General features: G+C 53.4%; 1 protein-coding gene and 1 long non-coding RNA gene across 2 annotated transcripts in view; both read left to right on the forward strand.

Moving 5' to 3' along the window:
* LOC118727992 (protein Daple-like) overlaps positions 1-11,060 on the forward strand; it is a 47,945-nt gene extending 36,885 nt beyond the window's left edge. Inside the window, 7 exon segments of the mRNA XM_045587239.1 lie at positions 1,631-1,796; positions 3,912-3,959; positions 4,287-4,385; positions 4,491-4,530; positions 7,322-7,476; positions 9,069-9,158; positions 10,718-11,060. Coding sequence (XP_045443195.1) covers positions 1,631-1,796; positions 3,912-3,959; positions 4,287-4,385; positions 4,491-4,530; positions 7,322-7,476; positions 9,069-9,158; positions 10,718-11,060 — 941 coding nt within the window.
* Positions 11,061-14,107: 3,047 nt separating this feature from the next.
* LOC123653030 lies at positions 14,108-20,610 on the forward strand. Its single transcript, XR_006742663.1, has 4 exons — positions 14,108-18,140; positions 19,038-19,106; positions 19,310-19,415; positions 19,763-20,610. It is a non-coding gene; the product is annotated as an uncharacterized LOC123653030 (long non-coding RNA).
* Positions 20,611-20,953: the final 343 nt, after the last annotated feature.

Here is a 20,953-nt window from a genome sequence, read left to right on the forward strand (position 1 = left end):
TCCTTCGCACCCATCCTGTGTTCACGAGATGCTTAGTGAGCACCCACTGGGCGTGTGGTGCTGTCTGACACTAATGGTGGGAGCCTCCTGTGGGGCCCACCCCTCCCCAGGCTGCGGGCCTTACCCTCAATGCCCTGTGGTAACCGTGTGGATATATTCTTTTGTCTGTTCACATGGGAAGTTTTGTGCAGGTGGCATTTGATTAGTCTGAAGGAGAAGTTCATTGTTCTGCCTGTAGCTCCTTGCTTAATGGACCTACTGTGTGACTCAGTAGATTTTGCTGGTTGGACAGAGAGCTGGAGGCCCTTGTCTGTCTGCAGAAGGGCTGCAGGTTGGAGGTGGAGGTGCCTAGAACACAGGCCAGTGGCTCTGTATTCATTTTACTTGACACTTGACTGGGACACTCGCTCCTTCGTACCCCTGGCCCATGTACTGGGTGGCAAGCCTCGTATCTGGGTTTCAGTGAGGAGTAGGACTCAGTTTCTGCCCTGCAGCAGCGTGATTACTAATGGTTGCCATATGTTTGCTCCGTGTGTTTTTCCAAGACACAACAGGGACGCAGTGGTGGGGACCCTATGGCCCGTGGCCCTGTTTGTCAAACTTGGATGAGAAAGATGGCCGCCCTGAAAGCCAGGCAGAGCCCCCACCCCCACCTCCCACTTCCCAGTCCTATGGCTAAAGGCCATATGAAGGAACCTTTGTCTTCCAACAGCCGCCCAGCAGGTGTCTGAGTCTGAGTCCCCACAAGTCTTGGCTCCAGGCAGATGGGACAAGCACAGCTGATATGGGGGGGCCGGTGGAGGGGTAGGTGGGGATGGAGGCTGCAGACAGAGGCTGAAACCTGGAACCCGGGTGGACTCTGTCAGCCTGACTCAGGAAGGGGGTCTGGAAAGGGATTGTCTGCACGGGGAAAACTGAGAGGATGACTTAGTCTCACCTTGGACCTGGGGAGGCTCCCGAGTCACCCTGAACAGGGAAGGTTCCTGCAGGAGGAAGAACAGCCTGGGGCTGGTCAGGGGCTCCCTCTTGTGCTCTGCTGCCCTCCAGGGGGGGCTGTCGGGACCCTCCACAGACTGAGACAGGAAGGAAATAGAAGCCCGAGCTGAGGGGAGGCTGTGGGAGAGAGGGGCAAGGGCTGGACTGGGGGTGCCTTGAGGAGCAGGGTGTGTGCATGTGCATGTGCATGTGCAACTGCCCCTAGAGGCTGCTTGGACCCCACCAGGCAAGCCTCTGGCCCCCACGCTGCCTGGCTCAGGGCAGGGAGAGTTGTGCTCCTGAGCTGGGGGAAGAGCTCACCCAGGGCCTGGTGAGCGCGATCAGCTGTTATGGGCGGTGGAATTCTGCTGTGTGTGGTGGCTTCTTTGAGAAGGGCGTACAGCTCAGAAACTGGTTTTGTTCCCCGTGGGATAAAGGCGGGAGGCTGCTCTGACAGGGACTGGAAGGGACTAGGGAGACACATCGGGTGGAAGAGGGGCCTTGGCTCCTGGGCTGGAGGAGACCTCCGGAGCTGGCCCAGTGTCTGTCCCTTCTCTCTGTCCAGCCCCGCCCCCTTCGTATCCTCCTCTCCCTCAGCTCTGCAGAGAGAAGCCGCTCACCCAGGCTTTGCAGTTTCCCTGGTGTCCATTGCTAGCGGGTGTGTTTCCCTTCAACAGCTACAAGGACCAGCTCCAACATGAGGCGGCGCTGGAGCAGCTGTGGAGGCTCTTGGACACCGAGCGGGAGGCTCTGCAGCAGGAGCAGAGGACGAGCGCCATGGCCGCCGAGGAGAACCAGAGGCTGCAGCTAGAGCTGGACAGGTAACCATCAGGCCCCTGCAGAGCCTCTGCCAGGAGGTCATTCACACCCACTCACTCAGCACCTGCTGAGCTGAGTTCAAGAGAGACCCCTGGTGATGCTGCATCTTTACCAGCCTGCCATGGTAACAGCTGGTGGCAACATGGGAAAGGGGCTCCAGCTGGTGGCTGGAAGGAAGGACTCGGGCAGCTGGGATGGTGCATTGTCTAGGTTTGGATTACCTCCCCTCTCACATTTATGGTGCCAATGACTGTTGGGCACGGGCACCTGCACCCTCTAACACCAGCGCTCCCTGGAGGGAGAGAGGCTCAGTCCTCAGCATTCTGCCGCTCCCATTTGTGAGTTCACCTCCTCACTGAAATGTACTGGTGACCCCCAAATCGGTGCCCGTGGCCTTTCACGGACATGCCCAGTGTGGGAGATGCTGGCGTCACATGATGTGCACATTTGCAGCTGAGGTTGAACAAGGCCTTTGACCCCGGCCTTCTTCCGGCTCTCACAAAGGAGCGGCCTGTTCGTGGTCCATTGAGTGCCATGGTGTTCTATTTGTGCTCTGTGCGGGCGATTTCCCTGTATGAAATGGCCCCCAAAGGGAGTGCTGAAGGGCTGTCTAGTGTTCCCTGGTGCAAGGCTGCCCTGGGCCTCAGGGGGAATATACGAGTGGCACACGGGGTCATTCAGGCCCAGGTATGGTGCTGCTGGCTGTGAGTGTACAGCAGGCATCTTTATGTCTTCATCAGTAGACAAAATGTCACCAGAAACTCCCAGGAACCGGTGGGAACAGTCAGTATACACTAAGTCAGTGTCCAGGTGGCTGGGTAGAACTTTATACTGGGAATCATGAGAATTGGCAGAGCTATTGCTATCCCTTAAGAAAACCGCAGCAACAGAGGGGGAAACAGGCTCAGGGAGATGACACAACTTGTTCAAGGTCAGTGCTCCTAGTTAGTGGCACAGGCAGGATTTGAATCCAGATCTTGCCTCAACCCAGAGGCAGGACCATATGAAGCCTCCCTTTGCACGGCCCTGCTTTCACATGTGTTGTGGGGCTGTAAACTCAGCGGCCTGCAGTGGCCGGGCAGGTCCCGAGGGCGGGGAAGGAGAGGCAGCCATAGGCCAGCCCTGGTGGAGAACACTCCCAGGCTAAAGGCTGTCAGCTGGGAGGCAGGCCAGGCTGCAGGTCATCATTCTTCAGGCTTTTTTTTCCCCCTGAGAAAAAGATACCTGAATGTTGATGTGAAACTTGAAATTTTTGAATGCTGATAAAATACTTCGTTTGTTTGTTTTTAAAAAAACAAAGCTGCTTGTTTGGACGGGCCAGAGGGCCAGGAGGACCTGGAAACATTTTTGAATCTGGGGACTCTTAAACCGGGTTTAGGTTACAGGACCACAACGGAGAAATCTTTTCATCTTTTCCTGTTTCCTTCCTTTATGTATTTTATTTTTTTGTAGTTGACTTTATTGGGGAGACATCAATTAATAAAACCATACACGATTTAAAATGAAATAAAATAAATGTTTAATTAAAAAAAAGAAAGCTGTGTGGGCCAAACTTCACACACCTGTGTTCAAATTGAGTCCATAAGCCTCTGGTCATAGGAGCTTTTTGGTATAAATCTTCCCCCAGGATTCCCAGTTGGATAATGATGATGATGATGATGGTGATCATTTCAGTGAGTTTACGTAACGCTGCAGAATCTCCTATTTTATTGATCTCAGGTGTGGGAATTAGAAAGGGGTTGGAATTGGGGAGAAGAGCTAGGCAGAGACAAAGCGCCTTAGAGCAAAGCTTTTCTGATCCCCTGCTTAAGTGTTTGAATCAAAGGACCCTTTTTTCAAGTAGGCAGCCGTGCCAAAGCCGCACATAGTAAGGACTCCAAAGGGATGCTCTGTGGAATAGTGTCTGAGCCTGCTTGTCCTGTCCTGTCCCACAGCCCACAGTGGGACACCTAGAACCCCAATGAATACAGTTTGAAAACCGCTGATTTGCTCCACCCTTCATTAATGCATGAAAAAGCTGAGGCCCAGAGAGGTTGTGGTTTTGATTAAGGTTGCACAACTGGGACAGAGCCTGGGAGTGCTCCTCAGCCCTTGGCCCTGTGTCTTTCCAACCCCAGGGCCAGTTTCCTGCACCAGCAGCTGAAGGGGGAGCAGAAGGAGCTGCAAACCTCCCTGGAGAACTCACAGCTGCAGGTAAACCGCCTGAAGGCCCAGTGCAAAGGACTGAAGTGGGAGCAGGAGGAGCAGACCAAGAAGCTGCAAAGCTCCCTCAATGACAGGCAACAGGAGCTGAAGTGCTGGCAGGAGCAGTGCAACTGGCTGAGGAAGAAGCAGGAGAACCTGCAGGTCTACAACAAGGTCCTGCAAACCTCCCTCAGTGCCAGGCAGCTGGAAGTGAACCGCTAGCAGGCCCAGTGCAAGGGGCTGAAGGAGGAGCAGGAGGAGCTGCATGCCCACAGCAGGGAGCTGCAAGCGCATAGCAAGGAGCTGTGTGCCCACACCAAGGAGATGCAAACCTCCCTGAACAACACACAGCTGGAGGCCATTCACTGGCAGGCCCTGCATGAGGAACTGAAAACGGAGCATGAGGAGCTGCAGATCCACACCAAGAAGCTGCAAAGCTCCCTGCATGACAGCCAGCTGGAAGTTAACAGCTGGCAGGCGCAGTGCAACTGGCAGAGGGAGGAGCTCCAGAGCATGAACATCTCCCTGACAGAGATGAGCAACCACTGCCAGGTGAGGCCTGGGGCTGGAGGGCACAGCACCCTGGATGGGCCTTTTCCCCGGGCTGAGGCCTTGGGCTCAGCCTGGTCTGAATGAGTCCTCATTGGCATCTCTGCTCAAAGGGTGTGTGTGAATGTCACACAGAGGCGGAGGGAAAGCCGGAGGCAGGTGGCTGGGATAAACACCATGACTGGCAGGGGTGTGCTACAAAACACCGTTCACCCCATCTTAGCCTATTGCAGGGTTGGCGCAGTGCATGGAAACAGCCAAGTACCATTTTATTTCCATCCTTTCGACTGGCACTCTGCTCTCTGTTGTTGTGAGGTCCAACCCTGGGTTCAAAATAAGACCACCAGAGGCTGATGATTGATTAAAAACAGCAGGCAAGGATTTATTGAACTGGCCAGGACAGCCGTGAGAGCAGCACACGTAGGTGGAGTCCACACGACTGCACTGTTTCAGGTGTAGGCAGTCCTTTTAAAGGTCCAAGTCACAAGAATTTTCCTTTGTTCTGAATTCTAAATTCTAAAGGCTGGGAACAGCCCGCAGGGTCGATCCCGGCCACATCCTTCTGGACATTAGAATGTGGCCCTATCTTGCAAAAGCAGATAGTACAGAAGCAGAGCTCAGCGGTTAATCTCTAAAGGTTATCTACAGTTTCTACTCCTGAAGCTACTGAGTCAGTGGGAATCAGTCTCCTGTGGTCCTGGCCCACAGGCTCAGGAAAACTGCCTTAGCCTCCAGGTCTCAATCTGGAAGCTGAGGCAACTACCCTATTGTTTAAGCAAGTAAGCGAGTGTCAAAGCCAGAAAAGCAGGGTTAAAATTCAAACAGCAGTTTTTACCTAAGTATGATGCTACCATACTTCATCTGTGTCATCTCATTTAATTCTCACAATGACCTATGAGCTGAGATTCCCATCCTTGTCCCTCTGAAGTAGCAGGTTGGAATCCCATTTGTCTGAAGCCAAAACTTGGGACTTTGCTGCTCACCAACAAAATGATATTCTAGAGCAGGAGCTGGCCAGCCTCAGCCCCAAATTCAGGTCCAGCCCCATGCCTGCTTGTGTAAGGCTGTGAATCAAGATTAGCTTTCACAGTGTTTAAAGGTTGGGAAAATCAAAAGTAGGGTAATATTTGGGGGCAAGTGAAAATTATATGAAATTTAAATGTTGGTGTCCATGAATAAAGATTTATGGTTTGATATTTAAACACAGCCACACCCATGTGTGTACATTGTATCTCTAGCCCTTTCCTGCTGTAGTGACAGAGTTGAACAGCTGCAGCAGAGACCACTATCGGCCTGGAAAGCCTGACATATTTAGTGCCTCGCTCTTGACAGGAAAAGTGTGCCAACCCTGCCTAAAGCAGAGATGTCCAATAAGAATATAATGCAGGCCACCACATGTGATACTCAACTTTATAGTAGCCATATTAAAAAAGTAAAAGGAGACAGTGGGATTAATGCAATGGTCTATTTTATTTAACCACTAAAGGCCCAGTGCACAAAATTTCTGCATAGGGGCGTGCCCCTCAGCCCAGCCTGCACCCTCTCTATTCTGGGACCGCTCTAGGGATGCCCAAATGCCCATTTAGGCCCAGTGGGCAGATGGACATCCCTCTCACAACCCAGGATTGTTGGCTCCCAAAGGCTTACCTGCCTGCCTGCCTGATTGTCCTTAACTGCTTCTGCCTGCCAGCCTGATCACTCCCTAACCACTCCCGTGCCAGCCTGATCTATGCCTAACTGCTCCCCTGACAGCCCAGTTGCCCCTAACTGCCCTTCCCTGCCAGCCTGGTCACCCCTAACTGCCCTCACCTGCTAGACTGGTTGCCCCCAACTGCCCTCCCCTGCTGACTTGGTCATACCTAATTACTCTTACTTGCCAGCCTTGTCACCCCCTAACCACTCCCTGACAGCCTGATCTATGCCTAATTGCTCCCCTGACAGCCCAATTGCCCCTAACTGCCCTCCCCTGAAGACCTGCTTGCCCCCAACTGCCCTTCTTGCTAGCCTGGTCCCCCCTAACTGCCCTACCCTGCAGGCCTGGTCACCCCTAACTGCCCTCCCCTGCTAGCCTTGTTCCTTCCAACTGCCCTCCCCTGCTGGCCATTTTGTGTGTGGAATGTGTCCACATAGGGGCTGCCATCTTGTGTGTGGAATAATGGTCAATTTGCATATTACTCTTTTATTAGATAGGATTATATCTAAAATGTCACATATAACCCCAAAAGTTTATTAATGGGATTTTTAAAATAATGTTTTTATTGATTTTTTGAGAGAAACATCAGTCAGATGCTCCTGCATGCCCTCTACTGGGGAATGAAGCCTGCAACCCAGCCATGTACCTTGATCAGGAATTAAACTGCTGATTTCTTGGTGCATGGGGAGACGCTCAACCAACTGAGCCACAGCGTCGGGCAGCTTATAAATGAGATATTTTACATTATTTTTAAGTTGTTAATTGTTAGTAATTGTTACTAACAATTAAAAAACAATGTAAAATATCTCATTATATATTTTGAACCTATTATATATTTTGCACTTATGGCACTTCTCAGCTCAGACTGGCTGTGTTTTCAGTGCTCAGCGGCCACACGTGGCCACTGGCTGCCTGATTGGACGGTGCAGTGGCAGAAGGCTTGGCTGTCTTCGTGGCATTGGCCACATTGGTCATTCCAGCAGATAATACCAAAGTGGCCATCTTTGTGCACGTGGCCTGTTTCTTCTTTTGGAAGTAGCTTCCCAGCAGTGGAATCATGGGAGTGTGTGGTGTTTGAGACATTGCCCATCTGTGTTTTAGCGTCTCTCCAGTCTCAGGAGGAACGTGGAGGAAGAAAATTCTCAACTGCAGAGCCAAGTCCTCAGGTTGAATGAGCAGAACCAGAGGCTTCTCCAGGAGGACATGGAGAACAAGGACCAGCACCATGAGGAGCAGAGGCAGTATGTGGGAGGGGTGTGGGCTGATGGATGCCCTTCAACAGAGGGGGCGTGGCTTCCAGCTCCAAGACTAACTGCCCCCTTCTGCGCAGCAGAGGACCACTGGGCGCATTGGGGGCCCCAGGGCAAGGGGACAGACCATCTAACCAGCGCATCTTTATCTTGCTTTCCCTGGAATGGTTCTAGATTTCTGCAAGTAGGGGTGGTTGGCTTTGTTGGCTTTTCAAAGACGCTGTCCCTGCCTGACGTTTCTTAATCTGCTTTTGGGACGATCTGATGATGGTTTTGCATCGAAAGTGTCTGCAGGAGGCCAGGGAGTGGGCAGGCTTCCTGAGCCTGCTCTAAGCTGAGACCTCCCCAGCCCTAGGATAGCTAGGCTATGACTTTATAGGACTGGGGGTCGGCCTTGGGAAGAGAAAAACACAGACTATAAGAACAGAGGCCGAGCCAAGGGCACTGGGAACAGACCAGGTTAGGGGCCAAGGGCCCAGCAGTTAGCAAGAGATCACTTTTCACGGGGCTCACTTTGCAGTGGGGCCTGGGCACCCTATGACCTAAGGAGCCTGAGCACCTGCCTCGATACTGAACTCTCACTCTCAAGCAGGGAAAGCAGGGGTCTGAGCTGTCACGGCCACAGGGGTGAGGAGAAGCAGGAAGAGGACTGAAGCCAGCGGCCCAGTGGGGGAAGCTGTGCAGCGAGCACTGCAGGCACGGCTCCTAGACACCCAGCAGGAAAGCACCCATGCCATCAGCTTCGGGAAGGCCAGGCTCCCTCTCCCAGGAGCGGGGAGCCCTCTGGAAGCCCAGGACTTAAGATGTGTCTCTCTGATCCTTTCAGCTTTTTGAAAATGTGCACTGACTTCCCACATTTAGAAATGAAGAGATTGTATTTCAGAGCCTGGGCTTCTGGATCCTTGGAGAAAAGCAATCAGAAGCTCTGCCACATGGAGAGCGGGGCTCCGATTGCAGGCCCTGCGTTAGGTCCCACCTGGCACCATGCACCGAGCCTCACCGCAGGTCCCACCCCCTCCTGGTCCTCCCAGGCCGCTTTGCTCCTATCTTCTCTGTCTGGCCCCCGAAAGGCTTTGAGTTTACTTCCCTGGAAGTGTGAGCAGAAGCCTAACATTGGAGTGGGACCAGGTCGGAAGTCTGACGTTGCTAAACTGACCTTTGTCACCTGATGCCCGTCTAACTCCCGGAGGGCAGACCCCTCCCTCACTAAAGGCTTCGTTGGTCTGCACCCACAGGAGCGAGCCTAGCCCTGTGTCTGACCCGAGGACCTAAGCTCCTGAGCTGACCACTCTGGAATCCTCGGGGTTCCCCAGCTTGAGTTTCAGGTGGTTCTGGGTCTGCTCTCCTGGGGTGACGTACAGCCTGATCCTAGGTGTTCAGCCAGCCGGTCTCCTCAACATGTTAGGGGTCCTGGACCCACGTCACTTGCTTCCACCCCCAGATTCCCAACTCAGCGGTCATGGTGGCCATGAGCACTGTGATGTCTGAGTCCCAGAAACACACCAGCTCCTTCTGGGCCAGGTCCCAGGCAGGGCTGATGAATCAATTCATGTGTTTTATTTTAAAAACCAGATTGTTTTTTCTCTCTTCTCTGTTAGAGACAAATTACATTCCTCACAGAAAATGAATGAAAACCTGGAGGAACAAAGCATGGCTGAGCACAAGTTCCATGATCCAGCGCCAAAGAAGTGAGTTGATCTAAGCGTCAGTAACTTACACACGGAAGACAAGCTTGATCTTTTACGAGTAGGGAAAGCTGTAGCATCTAGAGCAGTGACCAGTTTGTTGGGCCCATACATTCCACTGTATGGCAGCTGCCCTGTGTGCAGGTCCCTCCCAGCACCGAAAGAATTTAGCGTTTCTTTGAGTCCTGCCCTCTGTACTGAGGGTTATCCTATGCTGATGGTGAATGACAGCTGGCCAGGAGCCTGATTAAGGGGAAGAGAGTCTGAGCTTTTAGAGCCACTAAAACAGGCGTATCAGGCTTGGTCTCAAGATTGCGGGACCTAGAAAACCATGTTCTGTTTTGGGAAGGAAGCTTGGGTCAGAATCTGGACGCCCATCCCTGTCTTCAAGCACAGGAACCTTTTGTTCAGACTTCCGTTCCTCTGGGGTCACTGGACCCCCCAGGGCGGTTCACACACACATTCCCTTCTGCAGAGAGCATCAGCCCTGGCGGTGAGCCTTCTGGGTCCCCAAGTCTGCCAGCAGCAGGGCTTCCCCTGGGCCCGGCCTGAGCCCAGGCTCTGGGCCTTCCCATTGACCTGTCCCAGCCCAACCTTGAGGTCAAATCACATGAATCCGCAGGGCCTCTCTGTAGGAATCACAGAACCACAGAATTCTGCCTGACCCTTTTGTTGACAGGGAGATTGAGACACAGATGAGGAAATGGAGTGGCTGTGTAAGCACAGTGCTGTTTATGGCAGAGCCAGGATCAGAACCCAGCTGTGGTCCTTGTGACATTAGAATGCCTCATTTCCTGTTAGCTGTAGCGTATTACCTTTACATTCACTGTTTCCATTGATTATTTTTTTAATCCTCACCTGAAGATATTTTTCCCATTGATTTTTAGAGAGAGTAGAAGGGAGGGGGGTAGGAAAAGGGGAGAAAGAGAGAGAGAGACATCGATGTGAGAGAGGCACATCAATTGGTTTCCATCTGCACACACCTTGAGGCTGGGGATTGAACCTGCAACCCAGGCATGTGCCCTTGATGGGGGCTCAAACCCGCCGCCCTTCAGTGCTCAGGCCCGCACTCCAACCACCGGGCTCCCGGCCAGGCTTCGCTGTTTCTACTTGAAGCGGCCCACTCTCCTGCCCTCTTCCTCTCACCCAGACTCCTCACTGCCGGGAACGGCCAGAGTATACCAGCCCCTTCCACGTGTTATTAGCTCTAGCAGAAAATGGCATTTTGGTAGAATTTTGCCAACCAGCATGATTCGGTCAGCACGGCACCGCTTCCTGCACCTGGCACAGGAACAGAGCTGAGAGCTGGGTTGGGGGTTCTGTTTTCCCGAGGGGCTAGAGTGGGCTCCTGCCAGGAGGAAGGCTTCACCATCCCTGGGTCCGTGTGCCCCTCCTGAGCCCCAGGTGGGATGAGCGTGGCGATGCTGAAGAGCACCCTCATCCTGAACCAGCTAACCGCCACCTTCCCAGGCTGGTGAAGGAAATCCCAGCTCGTGTAGGCACCCAGGGACCTGCTGGGGGCAGTGAGGCTTGGCTGTGTCCTGAAAACCTTCCTCTTAAAGGAAGAAGCGCTGGATTGGAGCCAAAGCCATTCTGAAATTCATCAGAAGAAAGAAAGGGAGTTCCAGAGAACAAGCAGAGCCGTCTGAGCTCAACACTTCTCAGCCTCTTCAATCCCAGCCGGAGCCCCTGGAGGCCACCTCACGCTGCTCAAAGAGGACAGAAGAGCAAGACGCCTGCAGGGGGCACGAGGGAAAAGGTAGGAGCGGACCTGGCTGCAGGCAGGAAGTGAAGGGGAGCATCTCAGGTTGCCATCAGGGACAGGGGAGAACCAAGGAGACTGCATGCTGGGTGTTCAGACGTGTGTGTGTGTGTGTGTGTGTGTGTGTGTGTGTGTGTGTGTAGGAGCCTGAAGGGGGCGTGCTCCACACACACACACATCTGCCTCCTGAGGTATGTGAACACCCACAGTGTTGCTGCACTTTTGTCTCAGAACAGTTCAGGGCCTGTAGCAGAGGAGCCTCACGCATCATGGACACTGTGTGCGGGACTCGGATATCCAGAGCTGATGTCCACACAGTTGCCACAGAGGCTGTGTTTGGGGTTCCCGGTTTCCTCCAGGCCTACAAGAGGCCCTTTCTGTAGGGAGCTCCGCGGTGCATTGAGCGCCTCATGGACAGAGGCAAGGTCTCCAGCGAGGCCTCCCGTGGCTCTGATCGTTCTGTCCCCGAAAAGCGGTCCGCTTTCCTCTCCAGCCTGATCTGGAGAAGTCCGCCACCACGGGGCGCGCTGTACTCGTCACTCTGGGCTGTCCTGTGGAGTCGCCGTAGGCTCTGAATTGGATCTCCAGTTGCATGTGCTCTATGTATTTCATGGCATCTAGAGGCTGTCAGGACAAGGGCTCACATAAAAAGAAGATGAATGGGTTGTGGCAGTGGAGATTTTGTCAGAATTGCCACCTGGGCAACAGTGACTGTGAGACAGGCTCGAAGCTGCAACCTGATTTCAGGGATGTTAAGGTTTGGGAGATGGGGAAAGCGCATCTTACTTGCCTTAAACATGGTTTAGTTTTCAATTTACTTTTAAATATTATATCCTACATGGCTTACCTAGAAGCCTGCCAAACGTGCACCCTGAGCATTTACATTGATGAAGGACACCAGGACTTCCTGAGACCAGCCCATGCCTGGGACTCGGCCCTCAGGGGCGGCTGTGACAGCATCGAGGGCCTGTGACCAGCGCCTGCTGAGTGTGACCTGTGCACTCACCTTTCTGGGTGACAGTCACCACCGCAGGTCCTGGTGTGTCCCTCCAAACACAAAAAACAAAGTGTGCACACGCATCCATACCAGAGTTTGGGAATCATGCTTGCATTCCCAGTCTTTATAGGAGGTGATTAGGTAAAACACTCACGTGCAGGTAAATTATATCGAAGCTTATTAACATTGATCTAGAGGCGTCTGTTGTCTCTGGTTTTCATTCAGGCTACATAACCACTTGTGTTATTGTCTAAGTTGACTTAATCAACGATAATCAGCCTAACTGAGCTAGCGAAACTCAGAAAAAAGACTGCCCTGGCCAGTCTGTCTCAGTGGTTAGAGGGTCGGCCCTCAAACTAACGAGTCCAGGGTTTGGTTCTGGTCAAGGGCACATACCTCAGTTGCAGGCTCAATGCTGGGTCCAGTCAAGGTGTGTGGGTGGCACCCCATCAATGTGTCTCTCGCACATAGATGTTACTCTCTCTGACTGCCGCTCCCTTCCACTCTTTCTGAAAAAAATATCCTCGGGTGAGGATTAACAAACAAACAGCTGTTTGGATCTGTGAATGTGCAAGTCAGTGGTAGATATTAGTAACAGCAGCCTGTAATGGTGCTCTTTCTGGGCTCAGCACCCTTTAGCTAGTTTCACACTTTATGTCTCTCCTTTAGTTCCACATGCCATGTGAGGCAGCCAGGATTCCTATCCCCTTTGCAGGGCTGGGCAAGTGAGGTTTGACAAGGTTAAGTGCTTGCCCAGAGAATAAGGGGTGGAGCTGGGTTCAGAACCAGGGCCTGACAGATTATGGAGCCTGAGCTCATAACCACTGTGAGCACTGCCTGCAGTTAAAGCTGCTTTGGCCCCTGAAGGTGCTGACAAGCCTGGAGCACCAGCATTGCGTAGTGGGTCCCTTCTGCTGTGATGTGAGCTGTGGCCACCAGGTGGTGCTGTGGAAAGAGAAATAACAGGGGTCCTGCTATGGACTTGAATCAGAAATCAGAAATCAGATAAAACAGTTATGCTCAGGTACATGTTCAGGAAATTAGGCCAATTGTCTGCTCTGATAAGACTCCATAATTCAAAGGTCATGAAGTGTAGGTTTGCAGAAGATGCATAGGGATCTAAATGGGAATAATTCTCAATGTGTTCACAGTGTTTTGGTATGAAACAGAGGTATTTCAAACTCATCCTTCCATAAGAGGCTGTTTCAGATGTACAAGGATCATCAGTGAGCAGTTCAGGTAGACTGTCCTGTTGCAGCAGCCAGAAGCATCCCAGGAAGTGTCCCAAGGTCTTCGAACAGGAGCAGGAATTACTAGTTGTGTGTGAGCCAAGTTGTCAGGGAGGGCAGAGGAGTAAGAAAGACCAGGTCCTAAACTAATAAAATTCTTATTTAATAATTCAACACATTGACATTGAAAAATAGTCTAAGGCATCAGCTCCTAGAGCAAATAGAATCCTCCTCATGTGCTCAGTAAAGCATTGGCACAGGACGCCACTAAATGAATTAAGCAGAGTCAGAGCATAATGGTTCACCGAGTCCTGATTCTGGTTGTGCCGAGGATATTGTTTCCAACTCTCCTGGGCAGGAAGGACTCTGATATCCCAAGAACATTTAGCTAATGGAGTCCTTTGTTGTTATTCATTTCATTTATTTGCTGTTTTGTTCTGTTTTTCCCTTCCTCTCTTGTGTTATTGGGGGGAGGGGGGGGGTGTAACAATTTAGTAACTCAGCGCAAAAAGTATCGCTTTTGGAGAAGGGGAAAGAAGGACAAAGCCTAGTCTCCATCTGCCCACCTGGCTTTCTCTACAGCCCTGAGGTTCTGGTCTTCCTCTGACATCGCACCTGCTTCTGACTAGCCCCTCCCTTTCTCAGACACTGGGATTTCTAATCCTTTCCCTTCAGCAGTGTCTTCCTTCATGGCTGAAATTCAGACAGACAAGCAGAAAAACAGTAGCTAAAGGCCAGATGACCCATAGTGGACCCCTCCTCCTGACCCAAATTCCAAGCCAAGCTTCAAGTACCAACGTGGATTCTGACTGAAAAAGAGAACTGTTGTCACAGCCTCTGAACCGTATTCTAGTGCGGCCAGTGTGAGGGGAGCCTCGGGGCATCCCTGCCCAGTTCCCTGGGCCAGAGTGTCCATGCTGAGTGAGTCCCGGGCCCAGTGCCAGCCCCTCATTGCACCTGCAGCACAGAACGCATCAGCTGTTGCTAGGCTTCCGGAACTCTGTGGTCCCTGTCAAGTGAGATTTTTTTAAGACTCGTTTTTGGGCAGCTAACTTTAAATCTGCTGCCCTTTTCTCCACTTCCGGTGTCAGAGCACAGAACTTGGCTTTTGTGGAGCAGTCCCTTTTTAGATGTGCTCCGTGTTTTGAAGAATTTGCTGCTCCACTCAGCACCTCAAATAAAATTGGGTCAATGTTGCCAAGCCAGGGCTCATCCCAGAGTGATGTTGTAGGACCGTGCTGAGGTCCTCTGATGTCTTGGATGCTGCTGGGAGGGCAGCTGTGGCCAGACAGGAATCAGCTCACAGTCACCATCAGCCGGGAGCGCTGGTCCACGGAGGCCTTTAGCTACTGCATTGTTTTCTGTCTTCAGCCTTCCTCGTATCACCTCCACGATTTTGCAAAGTCTATATCATATTATAGATTATTCATATTCTATTCATATTATTACATATGACTTGCTCTGTCCATTTTATTTTAAAAGGGAAGATGTTTATCAGTACTGTGAGTGGAAAACCACTGTCACTATAAACACAAGGTCACTGTAAAAGTAAACGGGTGACTATTGCACTGTTCTTGTCAGTTGATGTGGCACTGACTTCATGGCATGCACCGCTCTGACTCCTGGGCTGCCATATGCTGGACCCCACCTGCCTGCCCAACATGCTGTCGGAAACACAGTCTCTCTGCCCTGGCTGCTGTCTGGCATCTCCACCTCTCCGCTGCTCCTCATGCTGACATCATGCAGTGGACGCCTGCCAGATTCATCCCACCAGACTTCAATCCTGCTCCTCATGAAGCTTATCCTTCAGAATCCAAATTTTTCCATGATTTCAATTTGCAAGGCTTGGCTGCTTTCAACTTCCCAGTGAGTCCAGGCACTGGGTGGCTGAGGGGCAGAGAAGGGTCAGGTCCTGGGAGAGTGTGGAGGGGCCCAAATACCCTCAGTGGGCGTGGCTCTGGGTCCTTAGGCCTCCGGCTGCCTGGAGCAGGACACTGTGCCAACCAGCCTGTCCTGATGCTCCCTGGAACTGCAACCGCATTTTTTCACTTGTATTTGCAGAGCCCATGCCCTCTCCTAAGGAGGTAGGTGAAGGTCTTTTAGGTGTGTATTTCTCCCCACTGTGGGTGTTGTGTTTACTAGTATTTTATTTAACTTTGCCAAGAGTATATGTTCACAGTAAAAAATTCAGATTGCAACAAATAGAAGGTAAAAATCATTCTTGAGTCAAAGTCACCATGTAGAGATGAAAACTCCTTAAACACATGACTGTTAGGGTGACAGTGAACTTCTTTGTGAAATCATAAGGGAAGCCTGTTGGCAGGGTTCCCCTCCTGAGCTTGAGGGCCTGGACCACAGGTCGGGGTGGTCCCAGCAGCCACAGGCCTGGTCTTCTCACATCAGGGATTGAGTGGCTCGGCGGGTGGGCCCAGTAGTTAACATGTCGGACTTTTACCAACATTTTGTTGAGCCTCCTGAGCTCATCCTTTATTTTCTCCCAGCTGCTGGCGGCACACACTGTGAGCCATGGTTAGAGTCGGGGCCAGCAGACCGGGGCCTCCAGCTCAGGCTGCCGCCAGGGCCTCCCCTTAGACCCCGATCTGTGAGGCACACAGCCCAGCTCTTGTCCCTGGGCTCCCTGGGCCCTGCTGCCTCTGCTTCTAGGCCTCACTGTGATCGCCCCACCTTGGCATGGGATTTTGCAGCTCCATTTCTCACTGCCCTTCTCTGCCCCAGGCCCTGGGACCTCATACCGCAGGGAGTGGCTCCACCCAGAGGCAGCCTTGAGCACATGGATGTCGCCGCTAACCATCAGAGCTGGGCTCCGGGGCCTGTTCATCCGCAGCCATCACTTCAGTTCCTTCCAGCTCCACCTCCACGTCCATGTCCAGGCACCCAGGCTGCACCCACGGTGAGTCACGGGTCCCTCTAGAACTAAGTGGGTGAGCATCTCAGCCAGAGGTCCTTCCCAAAGACCCCGGTTCACAGGGGCAAGAGGCGCCGCTCAGCCTGAGAGGTGGTCAGCAGGTGGGTGAAGCTGTGGACAGGTTTGGTGTCCCACAGACTCAGGTTCAGAGCTCAGCTCCGCCTACAGCTGTGCGGCTTTGGGAGGGTAACTCTGCCATCTGGAGACCTGGGCCTGAGACCTGGAACCCACACCACTGGTCAGAGATTGGTGGCACCGAGTGGCTCCTGAATAGAGATGAATGAACAAGAGTTTGGGCTAAAATCAGGCAACATTGGAGATGTATTCTCCAAGGAGGAGACTTGACAGGGTCCCTGCACTGGAGGCTGGTCCATGGAGTGGAGGGCAGGGGTCCTAGATGGAAAAACAAGGGATTCAGAGGGATGGACAGGCTGGATGTCTCCGGATGCCAGTAGCCATGCGTGCTCACACCTTAGATGGGACATTACATCCTCTTCAAGGCATCTGATTAGCAGGAGACATTCCCAGCAGAGCAGTCGGGTCACATCTTGCCAGGGGGAGCCATGAGAGGTCAGGGTCCCCGGGCACCAGAGGAGACAAACCAATGTGAGAGCAACAGAGCCAGCGGGCATTGGGCAGAGACAAAAGCTTTCAAATGCCCCTCATGACCTCAGAGTGAGCCACTCTGCCCAGTGAAATCCGAGCAGGATGCTATGAAAAGGAGCATCTGGGGAAGAGCACTCAGAAATTTAAAAGATGCAACAGAAAGGGAGAAATAAAGCTGAACACTTAAAAAGACATTCTGCTTCTATGAAATATCTGAGGACAGCAGGAAGCTGAAAAGGACTGTCCTGGGTGTTAGAAGCTGACGAGAAGACACAGGGTTATGATTTTTCATAATCTTACCTCCCACAGGACCTGGCAGCTATGGTTTGACAAGCCCAGCAAGACAGCCAGGGTTCTGCCCTCAAGGCTGCATGGGGCAGCCTCAGGACCTGGCCCCTTGTTTTCAAATCAGAAGCTCCCCTGGGAGAAGATGAGGTGAGTGAGCATAGGGCAGGAGGCAGTCTCTCTGTGCTCCTGGCCAGACTCTGAAACGGCAGCCACTCACTTTTGGGTGTCAGAGTCACGGTGCCCTGTGTGGCTGGGGCAGGCTGTCCCTTGTGGGCACTCAGCAGTCGGTCAGGTCTCCCAGGCTCGGCAGAGCAGGAGCCCTGCCTGGGCTCCAGTAGGAGCCAGGAGCACCACCTCCCCTGGGTCTGCCAGCAGCCTATTTGGCTCCAGACCCACCCCTCCAGGCTAACCCTTGGGCTGTCTCAGCCTGGATCCCACCCTGAGCCAGAGCCCAGGCCTATTCAGATGCCTGTGGAGCCTGCCGAGGGCCCCTCACACTGCACACCCAGCACTGCCCACGGCCATTTCCCTGGCAGCCCAGTGCTCACACTCAGGTGGACCTAGAGCTGTCTGCATAATGGAGACCCTGGTGTCAGTTTGGAGGGGTCCAGGGCTGCTGTCAGAGAGCAGCTGGCAGGCCTGAGCACAGGGCATCTTAGTCCTTCTCAGGGAAGAGCAGTGACCGGTGGCCCATGGATACTGGCCGTTGCTGGAGGAGCTGCTGGTGCAGGCTCAGTCTCTAGGGAGCCCACATCCTCCCTCAGGTGGTGGTTCTTTCCTTTTCCTTCCTCCAGCCCCGGGAGAGCCCAGGCCCTGGGAGAGGGTTGCTCTCAGGGCCCTGCTTTCGGTGCAGCTGGTAGGAGGGGCTCCCGGGACACTAAGTGTCAGCTGCCTGTGCTGCAGGGCCCTCAGGCCAGGACACTGCTGTCCTTTGGAGTGCCAGTCATTGTGCAGGCGGAAGTGTGACTTAAAGTTAAGTCACAGAGAGTCCTGAGTGTGAGGCTGTCCCAGCAGGAGAAACAGAGGAGCGATAGGACAGGCAGGCACCTGCTCCCTAAGGGCACGGTCCACCTGTCCCTCCCTCCTCCAGGAGCTGGACACAACCAGGACTCAGAGGCTGGGTCAGAGTCAGAGGTGCTTCTCGCAAAAGGCCCAGGATTCCCCATGGATGTTTCATGTCTGCAGGCTCTCCAGCCTTATGTTCTCCGCAGGCTAGAATTCAGATGCCAGCCCCTGAGAGAGGTCCCTGGAGCTGGAGTTCCCACCGCAGGCAGCACGGGGAGGGGGCTGTATGTGGTGCCCTTCAGCCTGGGCTCTTACACCTGTTTCCATCAACAGTGCTTTTCCTTCAAGTAAGGCCTGTGTGCAAGCCCCATACCCACAGGAGGTAAAGTGGAGGTGTTAATGCTGAAGGGGGAATGGGGACCCACAGCTCCTCAACACCCCTTCTCTTACCCCCCCTCCCCCCACACTGAGAGGCCTAAGCTGCAGCTCCTGCTTACATCCCTTCAGTGAAGCGGAGTCTTTCCTCTGAGGCCCCAGCACCCACCCCCTCAGACCACCGAGGCGAAGTTGCCCCCAGAGAGGGCACCGGCTCTATTGTGCACTCATGGGCACTCACACTCTGCCCTGTCCTGGCTCCTGCCCTCACCCGGTGCCACTGTCCTGGTCTAGGCAGCGTGTTTCCACATGTTCTAGAAGCTCCATGTGTCCTAAGGGTGGGCTCCCCACCCCTCCAACTCTTCCTTTCCCAGAGCCGCCCTGTTTGGTCTCTACCGGAATTCTGTGTGAAATTTCCTCTGTTAACAACACTGAGCCCCAGCCCCAGACCTCACAGACACAGAAGCACAGGCTGTCAATCTCACACAGCCATGCCCACTGGGCACAGGGCCTGGCACTCAGGGGAGGAGAGACCCCTCCTAGGGCGTCTCTAGAACCTGGGTCTGTCCCTCTGAGGGCGCTGCCTGAGCTGTGGCAGAATCGCTCTGCTCTGTCCTCTGTGCGGACTGGATGGTGTAGTCTGGGTTAGACTGGGTCAGCGGCCCTTTGGTTCAGGGTGGTCCTCTCCTCTCAGGGTCCCGGCCAGGCAGCTTAGAGAGCCGCAGGGATGCTGCCAGTGACCGCTCACCTGGCGGCCTGAAAGGTAAGTCAGCCTCCTTCTGGGCACTTTCCAGTGCCCCTGGATCTCCGCTGTGGGCTTGGTGTGATTTGTGTGATTTAAAGAAGACAATTAGCAATTCTTCAAAGCTTGATGGGTTGGCCTCACAGAGCACGTCATTCAGTTACAGGCTCAGGCCTGGGAGTTTTCTTGGATTTGGGGACAGGTCCCTTCTCCTCTCTGACCAGCTCTGGGCGCCTGTGTGAGCTACCCATCCTCCGAGCCTGAGTTCCTGCAGCTTCCAGATGGGGACAGCGCGGGGAGTTCCGGTCCATCGTGGTCAGAGGACACGGGGTGAGTGTGATTCCTTTATGGTGTGTAAGCTTGTTAATGGTGCAGAAGATGGTCTGTCTGTGCTGTCCCAAGGGCTGTGGGGCCTCACAGCTGTTGCTAATCTCAGCTTTAGCAGAAGCTCTGCACTTTCCTCCCACCTTATTTTGTTTTGAAATCCCAGCGTGAACTTGTAGGGAATTCCAGCATGTCCTGACACCCCCAAAGCCAGCCTGGGAGAAGTGTGCTCTGGTGCCCCAGCAGGGCTCCCTGTGTTCTGTGAGCAGGAGGCAGCACAGCCCACCGGAGGCAGGTGAGCGAGAGTGAGAGACTGACGTGTGTCCCTCTGTGTGCCCTCACCCTCACACCAGGTTTCTCCAAGGCGCCTGCTCCACTGCAGGCCCGAAAGCTTCCACAGTGAGGACCTGATGCCCAGCAGGGACACAGCACTCTGCCCCGCCCCACGATGCCAGCACCCCAGAACACAGTACCCTCAGCCACCAGGAGAACCTGCCACCCAGATGGGCCTCTCCACCAGGAGGCATCCAGAAGAGGGGTGTGGCCCAGCACCAGGCCTGGGGGTCCCTGTGCCCCAGGAGCAGAGGGGGGTCACCCTGGAGTAGTTCCTGGAGGAGCATGACTGGGCTCCCCCTACTCTGTGTGGCCCTGGAGCGCTCTCTCCTCACTCCCCCCTCACATGGACCTGGACCAGAGGGGAGACCTGGGCAGCAAAGTCACAGAGAGGGATGGGGTGGGGCTGGCAACCTGGCGGCAGAGCTGGCTGGATGGGACATAACCACTAGCCACAAAGTGACTGAGCTGGCGGCCCGCCCAGACCTGGGAGGCTGTTCTCTCCATCTGTGCAGGGAGCGGCAGAAATGCCAACATGGAAGGTTAAGCCATGTAGTCTCTGTGGCAGTGAGTCTATGCTGCCGCTGGGCAGGAGGTGGTCCTAGGCCCTCTGTCAATAAATGGGCAAGGCTGTGCTCCAATGACCCTTTCCTCATGGACATTGTCCTTTGAATTCTATAGAGTTGTTTTTAATGCCATTCTTTAAAAAAAAAAAAATTAAATCATTTAAAATGTAAAGACTTATTAGCTCCCAGGCCATACAAAAGTGAGTGGCACATCCTAGCTGGCTTGGCTGAATGGTTAAACCATCAGCTCGTGGACTGAAGGGTCCCAAGTTGGAATCCAGTGTAGGGCATGTACCTCAGTTGCAGGCCAGATGCACCAGTCTTGGTCAGGGCATATGCATGAGGCACCAAATCACTGTGTCTCACTCACATTGATGTTTCTTTCCCACACACCCCTTCCCCTTAACCCTTTCCATTCTCTCTAAAAATCAGTGAAAAAAATATCCTTGGATCAGGATTAACAAAAACAAAAAAAGGGTGGTGAGCTGGAGTGGGCCCACAGCGACAGTTTGCTGAGCTCTGCTCTGCAGCTCTGAGCCCTGGATGTCAGCTGCCTTAGGAAACCCTCGTGTCTCCGTGTAGCTTTCCTGACGCTGCCCGTGCGCCTGTTACTGAGCTGGTGCCTCCGTGCACCGGTGATGGCCC

This window comes from Pipistrellus kuhlii, unplaced genomic scaffold (genome assembly GCF_014108245.1).
Source record: "Pipistrellus kuhlii isolate mPipKuh1 unplaced genomic scaffold, mPipKuh1.p scaffold_m20_p_27, whole genome shotgun sequence".
Lineage (NCBI taxonomy): Eukaryota > Metazoa > Chordata > Mammalia > Chiroptera > Vespertilionidae > Pipistrellus > Pipistrellus kuhlii.